The sequence below is a fragment of the Rhododendron vialii genome, chromosome 13a, assembly GCF_030253575.1.
Source record: "Rhododendron vialii isolate Sample 1 chromosome 13a, ASM3025357v1".
NCBI lineage: Eukaryota > Viridiplantae > Streptophyta > Magnoliopsida > Ericales > Ericaceae > Rhododendron > Rhododendron vialii.
In genome coordinates this window covers 13,166,894-13,175,288 of record NC_080569.1, presented here as the reverse complement: position 1 = coordinate 13,175,288, position 8,395 = coordinate 13,166,894, and the positions used below count along the sequence as shown (strand labels likewise).

The window sequence follows — 8,395 nt, the reverse complement described above, 5'->3', positions numbered from 1 at the left end:
AGACCCTCTTTCATTGGTGGGCAAAATAGGTGCACACATTTTGATCATCAAGTAAGATTTGAGCACAATATTAGTTACCTACCCTAACACCACCCGGGAATGTCCATACGATTTCAAATATTCGAATAGTAGTGCTATGAAAGGAGATTTTCCGAAACTTGCGGTGAAAGTTGTTACGGCTGGCCACCCCTCCACGTGTCTGTCCTCGGAAAGAACTACAAAAAATACCGGTTATTCCCTACCTAAATAACTTTATTACTCTAACGGAAGCATAAACGAAGAGATGACCGTGCTGACAAAATAAACAGATTTGCAATGTCTACGCTTTCGAAAATTCTCAAAGAAAACGGTTTTATTGTGTTATTTATATGAAACTATTTTTGTTCACCAGGCCGAGCTTGAGGTCCTCCTCATTGTCTTGATCTTCTCTGCTGTTCTTTGTGCCTTTGTTAGTTGTTTCCCTTTCAAAACCTGTTTAATGCAACAAACAAATTAGATTTTCTTTCACATATCATTTTGATGCAAGTGAATCTAAAGGAAGGAGAAAAACTCAGGTCCATAGCTCGCTCGCTCGCTTCACTTGGTATTCTAGGCCTCTAATAAGTGTAGGACGCACAGAAAATTCAGATTAATTGATCCAATAATGATAGATGCATGATTATATCTCACATCCATTCATTTCCAATTAAAAATAAAAATTTATGGTCTATTAATTTCACTTGTCGTCCATTTCTTTGAAAATAAACATGGTAAAATCTTTTGAACATGAGAATCAGATTAATGTGGGTTTTTCTATGATATAAGGCGTCTCTATTTCATAATCTTGGATCATAGATGAGAAACTTGAGGTCAGACCACATACCCAATTTAAGGGTCCAGTGCTAAGATTCTTACTAATTATACCATTTTTCTATCAAGGTTGTTTTTGATGTTACCTCCGGCTTCCGTTTGTTCTCTGCTTCTCCCTGTTTGATATCGATAGATTAAGAATAAAGTTTAGTAAAATGTCAAACGAGAAAAATTCAACTCGGAAGAAGCTCAAATAAATGTTAAAGAAATAAGTTGATTTACCATAATGGTCTTGAGCCTTGTATTTTCTTCTCTCAATTGGTTTAGCTCTATTTCTAGTTCTGCTGTATATGCCTGGCAAAGGAAGAAACATACAAGATTTTTTTAGAATCATCAACATAAAGAGATATATATACACACACACACACACAGCGCAGCCGTAAACAAGTGTTTTGTAGCAGTAATCAATTGCAACCGTCCAAAAGTGTTTGGACTGTCCGGATTTTAACGAAATTTTTCCGGAAAAAGTTTAACTCTTCTCCGGAAAAGTTTCATTAACATCCAGACCGTTCAAAACACTTTTGAACGGCGGAGATTAGGTGCTGTAAATAACTCTTTACGAAAGAGCCGTAAAGAAGTTATTCTCCAATTTAAAAGGTTTATGTGTTGAACTTTTTCCAAACCGAAGCCGGGCTCAAGAAATGCACTTTTTATACTAAGATCCAGTAATGAAATAGTCGTCTATATATCAAGAAATAAGACTGTTATGAACAAGCTACAAACCTGTTTTCGGGCCCGAGACCGTGCTGCAGACTCTCTATTCTTTATCATCCTCCGTTGCCTTCGTTCCACCGCGAGCTCGAACGAACCATTTGTTGTCCTCCTTCTGATTTGCGGTTCCCCTCCCACACCGTTACATTTTTCATTTTCATTATTAACATTGTTGTTAGACGACTCTCCCACGAAGCTGCCACTAGGTGTGAACACTTGGTACATAGGTGAACCATTTGCTTGAAAGTTATTTCCGTTGTTTGGATTTGGATGAGAGAATCCAAGAACCATCATAGGTCCTGGCCTGATATCTGGATCCAAACCCGTGTCATCACTAATCAAAAAATTCCCACAAGGGTTTTGGAAACAGTCTACCATTTCCTGAGCAGCAGGAAGAGGCGTACATGGTTCTTGAATCACGCCTACCTTTATCAAAAAATCTTCTAGGGTTATCTCCCCGAACGTTTGTTCCCGTTCTGAAAAGTCGTTACTCACAATGTTTGGGTTTTGCGTCGGGGATTGATTTCGATTGATTTCAGCCCACACCTCTTCTACCGTTTTATTACAAAGCGGGGTGGGGATCGAAAACGAGCCTTGTCCATGGAGATACATTGATGTGGCTCCGTTTTCATTGTAGCTCGCGTCATTTTGGATTGAGTGTGAAGGGAATGGATTCCCTTCGGCATTCCAGACACTATTGAGGAGTTCATCCATGTTCATCGACCCAAAACTCTTTCCACTCTTGTATTGGAATTCATCTAAGGTGAGGGAAAAAATAGAGCTTTGTTTGTTTGGTGATGATGAACTTGAGCGGTTATCTGCTGACTTTTCTGAGGGATGTTGCGGCAATTCTGATTTCACCTCAATGCTTTCAGGGTCAGAATCCTCCATGGTTAAGCAGCTAATCACTTGCGATTTTAAAATTGGTAAACTTTTTGGATGTTATTGTGTATATTGGATTGAAAGCTCAACGTAACCCTGTAATAAGAAGGCAAAACTATTAATAAGCTTGCATGTAGGAGTGGTACCATGGGTAATTAAGTTGATTGTGACTTATGGAATGCTTTAATGATAGTAGTGGATAGTCCGGTTAGGGGAAGACGAAGACCTAAACTGATTTTAAATACTATGTTACGGAAAGACTTGAGCTTACTAAATCTAAGTGAAGAGGTAGCTCTAGACATAACTCAACAGAAAAACATGATTCATATAGCTGACCCCACTTGATTGAAACACAATGCTTGGTTTGATTAGGTTTAGGTGAAGAGTCATTTTGGTCCACCTAAGTAGTGGATTGGTTGGGTTTGGGATGGTAAATATTGAGTGGATTAGAACCTTAATTGGATCAAAATTAATATCATAGCAGCTCATTTGGCGAGTGGAGGGGGAGGGGATAAGGGCTTTCTGGGCATAAGCTAATCGAGGCCCATTCTTATTTGGTGTTTGGTTCTTCCATTTGCACTTGGATTGTGCTCATCCCTCGAATAAGCTAAGACCCATGCGAAATCCACCCCACCCCCAAGGATAAGCTTATCCAGGTGGGCATAATTACAGGCATGCCCCTCAAACATCTCCAAACTCTTTGTGTATTCCCATTACAAAGGTAAATAAGTAAATTCTCACATTATTTCTTTATCCACCCACCCTTCTTAGTTAATCTCTCAATCTTAACTAATTCCTCACATCTTATCCACCCTCCTTACTTATCCCAAAACCTTATTAGCCTGCGATACTAGCCATATGGGTGTAAGAATAAGAATGCTTAATCCAAGGGGTTGAGCAAGAGTCAAGGTGATTGGGCTAGTCCAAAAGCCTCGACTTTAAATGGTCTCCGCCAGTAGGCATGCTTCTAGTTCTTCGCAACAATTTTTTCTCTAGGGATTCTTTAATATAGTAAGATCGGGAGAAATGGACTTAAATTAAGAATCCACCAACAACTAAATTAACCCTAACAAACAACCAATGGTGGCTTATGTAACCAGATTGTACGTAACGGGAAAGAAATAGGTTCTTGGTGATTGCTTTTTACCATCAATTGTAGGTGATTCATTATCATTTGATCGAAATGAGGATTACGACAAAAAGTCTGGACTTAAATGTAAAATCCATAACAACATTAAACGAAATTAATCCCAACCCAAACTAACCAACCTAGTTCTGAAAAATGCTAGGCACACATCCAAATTACTTCCGCTTTTTTTTTACATCTGGAACCCTAAACAGTGTTGTGGGTCCTACCTTTATCAGTGAAAAAGAGGTTTTGACAGTGATGATGGAACCCTAAATAATGTTGTAGGTCCTACCATCACTAGTGAAAAATATACAAACCAACAAACGTAAAATTTTATTTGGATGTAAGGTGATACAAAAGTGAATTTTTGGTGATAAAAAAAAAAAAAAAACTTGAAATCGAACGTAAATTTTGATCAACTACTGATCATTCAAATGATCTTCAAACTTACCTGAAACTCATCTAGTTCAACCTAGAGGCGTGAGAAATCCATTTTGCTGCCCCCCACTCCGCCTCTCTCTCTATCTTCTCTCTGTCTCTCTTAGTGCACGGAGAGGTCTAAGAAGATGGTGGCAGAGAGTGTGCATGTACTGACAACTTTTTTAAGGGTGGTTGGAGCTTTGGGCCGGGGGGTACCCTGATCACTTTTGTACCAGTTCAGTGACACGTTTGCAACACATGTTCAAATTCCTCTGCCAAAACATTTAAGTACGTTTCGATCCCTTGTTTGTACTCTTTCGTATGTTTGGTGGCCCAACCTCCCTTCCCTTGTAAGTACTCCTACAGTAATAAAAACCCGCATACTTGTAGGGGTAATGGCCGTTCAAATTGGGATTAGGGTAGCTGGTTCAATTTGGTTTGCCCTCTTTCTAAACGCCTTTATTTTCGGTGATCTGGGGTATCGACACGTGATGTTCAATATTCTTATCTACATGATGTTCGATTATTTAGTGTCCTAAGATCACTAAATAATTATTCTTAATCGCTTGATCTTAATCTCATGAGTTATATATTGTGTTTATTTATTCAAATCTCATGACTCGTTGCATACGGCATTTGTTTTCAAAAATGGACTTGTGATAGTAGTAGTATATTGTAAAAAAAAATTGAGCTAGGTGCATTAGATTACATCTTGAAGATTTTCCAAAACAAATATGCTCCTCTCACAATGGCGAAACCATATAGGGGTTGGTGGGGCCAATTTCCCCTCCCCCATTTCAAACTACGACAATAAGTTCAGCATGTGAAGTTTTGTTTTTTTCTGTTAATTAACAAAGAAAAATCTCTCTCTACTACTTCCTCCCTCAATAAGACCTTTGAAAGCAAAGTTGTCAATTACGTACCGGCCAGCGTACCGTTTTCACTACTGAAATGGTACGTACCGGTACCGGGCTGTATTTCGGTACCGTTTCGGTTTTACCGCAATTAATATTTTATATATATTTAATATATATCTACCAGGTTGCAAAACCATTTCCGTGAAACAAATGGCAGCAAAAAAATATTCAAAAAGACTCAAAACAAAGTTATGAAACGGATCAGGATTCCATCATGATCTTAATCGAAGAAAATCATATATAAGCCCATAAGTTTCTTTTAATTAGTTTAGAGCCCACAACTTATGTCATAAAAAAGAGAGAGAGAGAAGGTAATTTTGTACCGTCCGTAACACCGGAAAATGTCCGAAACAGACCGGTATCATTCGGTACATCCAGTCTTGGCCAGAACAGGCCGGTATTTCAACTAGAACGGATCTTGAGTCTTTGTGTTCCGTTTAAGCACCGGTATGGAACGGATTTCACAACTTTGTTTGAAAGTTTATGGGTATTGGATAAAGAGTTAAAAAAAGGTTAGAAATGGAGGATGATTTTGAAAAGTGGAGATAAAAGTTGATGTGATAGGTTGGCCTGCTCTATGATTCAAGTTTTCGTTGCATCTAGAGTTTAGCCTCCTCGATGTACCATTTGTCAAGTTCAATAAAATCCTGTTGCCGATCAAAAAAAAAAAGTTGATCGATGTGATAAGTGTAATGATGATGTCTCATTAATATGTTAAAATTACAAAGCACTTTAAAAACAAAAATGTAGGTGCACTGCGTGTTAAATGTGTGTGGGACCCACATGTATTGAGATGTTACGTTCGAATATGGTTGTGCACCTAGCATCTGTCCTTTAAAAGGGGACAGAGGGAGTAGGTTACTAATTTAGGAGAAAGAAGATGAAGTTGGTGGGGTTTGAACCCTCACTTAGTGCAAGAAGTATAGCGCGTCCATCACTTGATTGTCACTCGATTTGTCACACGTGAAATAGAATAACACTCTCATAATCCCTTTAATAGCTAGAACTTTTGTTACCATACTTAATTAAATTCTGAATTTTTTTTTTTTGGTACATGAAATTTAATTTTAGTAGCCGTTCCAGTTTTTTAAAAAAAGTACTTTTTGAAAAAGAAGGTAATTTCAAGCTTAAAAATTATGTGTTTACGCAAATAATTTTCTTACCAATATGGATCTTGTTTGATAGATCTCATTAAGATCTTTTAAACGGTACAAAAAAAATTAAAAAAATATTTTTCATTTTCATTATATTTGAATTTGAAATTCAAACATTTTGAAAAAAAAGTACTTTTCTTAAAGTGGAACACCTTAATATACCATGTTTTGGGCTTATCTAATGGCCGGGTTGCTTTCACCCCCCCTGACCCCTAAGTTTGAACCGTTCTAGATATTAGCTAGAGCGGTACACATGCAATGGATGTGTATTTTTGTCTCATCCTATATACACTGTTTATCCTGCATCCAGTTATCACCACTGTGACACTGTTGGAGTCGGCTTTCTTTCTTCCAAGGCAAATGCATGCTCACCAATGTCCCGGGCACAAATTAAGATGTGATGGATACAAATATTCACAAGGTATAATAAATATGGATGGTGGAATTAATAAATATGGAATACGCACAAATATCACAAGAAAACATTGATCAATGAGTATTTCATGTAACTAATTTGTATATTTTATTCTCATATGTCCATATTAGTCCGATCTAGATAGGAGAATCAACTTTGTTTAGTAATTAACTCGAACTCAGAGGAAAATGAGGAGGATGAGGTGGATGTTCCGGTGTCGGAGAGTGATACTAATGGGTCCTCTTCGGATGCGGAGCCGATAGTAAGACAAGGGAGTGGAATCCACAGTGATTTTGCAAGTGGCGGGGCTGATATTTTTAATGGGCCTAATCAGTTAGTGGCCAGCACTAAACCTGATGATTCCGAAATTCATGCTAAGGATTCAACCAAAGCCTTGGCTGACGTTGGAGCTAATACTGCAGGGGTTAAACTTCCTTGAGCTAATACTGCAGGGGTTAAACTTCCTTACTTAAAAGATGGCGCAGCGGAAATTATCTCAAATTTAGAGGTTGTGGAGCATGATGTAGGCTTTTATAACATACCAGAAGTGGGCTTTTACAAGGAAGTTGAGGGCCTCCAGTTAGTTGTGAAACTTAACCGAATCGAGGAGACTAAGGATTCGGAGAAAGGAAAATGGAAGCAGAAGTCGGTAGAGAATATGTTGGGTTTTCTTAAGCCCAAAAAGAAAGGTGGAAAAAAGAAGCAAAGTGATCTATTGAGATCAGCAGTTGCTGTTGCTGCTTTATCTCTTTCTTCTATAGGCATCATCAGGACTCATCTAGACGAGGCTCAGGCTGTTTGGGCCGTTAACAAAATTATGGGCCTCCATTATACGGATGATGAAAATGATCTTACTCATCAATTACCGATTGGGAACTGATTTTCGCGCTCCAAGATTTACTGCAGGCGCTCCACCTTTTTGTTTTTATACTGTGATGTTGCTGACAACATCAGTGTATATTTTGTTTTTACACTGTGATATTGCTGGCAACATCACAGTGTAAAAACCAAAAATGGAGCGCCTGCAGTAAATCTTGGAGCGCGAATATCAATTTCCTTAGCGATTATGGAAGCCGAAGATGAGGAAAGGGCTAAGGCGCATGGTATCCATCATAATGATTGACTCTTAGGTGTCTTTTTGGGTGTCTGTTAGGTGTCTTTTTGGGTGTCTTAGCCGTTCTGACTGCGGGTTGCCTAGTTGGGTGTGCTCTTTTGGTTTATTTACTTTGGGTCTTAGGTGTTCTCTTGTTGGTTTCTTGCCAACTCGGTTTGTTATCTTTTCCCTTAGAGTCTGTGTTGGCTTATGATTGCTGGAGCGGTTGTTTCCCTTTGTGAGTTTTCTCTCCTTCAGCTGAAGCTGTTTTGATTCCTTCTAATTTTTGTAATTTGTTTTCAAAGATTAATAAATTTTTCGCCTTTCAAAAAAAAAATAATTTAACTAAGACAATCCCTAAACCAAACCCTCCCCATGGCATCTTCCAACATATAGAATAACTTACCGTTAAAGTACTAGGTGATGACTCTTTTTGAATCCTATATTATCTTTCTTTTCTTAGTCATGTGATCACCTTGTTCTGGATCTGTAAGAGGAACTTTTTTTCTTGTAGGATAATGCGAAAAATTAAATTATGAACGTCTCATTTTATTTATGTCCTGCCATGGTATTTGTTTGTCATTTAATTTTTATATTAGATGCTTGGATTGATTTTTAGTCGCCTACTAATGCTATATACTTAATAAAGAAAATGGTCTCTACTAGAAGATGAAGTGGAAAAGGAAAATACTGGGGAAGGAAATGGAAGGAGATTAAAAAATAGAAAATGAAGTGGAGGAAAAAGGAAAATTAATACTAGTATTGTTGACTTTCTTTCAGAAAATAGCATTAAATGTTCAATATTATTTTATATTTATTGCATCT

At 37.8% G+C, this 8,395-nt stretch overlaps 1 protein-coding gene across 1 annotated transcript; it reads right to left on the bottom strand.

Annotated features, from left to right (window-relative positions):
* Nucleotides 1-268: 268 nt before the first annotated feature.
* Nucleotides 269-4,142, bottom strand: LOC131312631 (ABSCISIC ACID-INSENSITIVE 5-like protein 1). The gene is made up of 5 exons (XM_058340523.1): nucleotides 4,023-4,142; nucleotides 1,573-2,538; nucleotides 1,072-1,143; nucleotides 936-965; nucleotides 269-471 (listed from the first exon to the last, which is right to left on the bottom strand). Exons 2-5 carry the CDS (start codon nucleotides 2,449-2,451, stop codon nucleotides 385-387), a joined length of 1,068 nt encoding a protein of 355 aa, XP_058196506.1. The 5' UTR covers nucleotides 2,452-2,538; nucleotides 4,023-4,142; the 3' UTR covers nucleotides 269-384.
* Nucleotides 4,143-8,395: the final 4,253 nt, after the last annotated feature.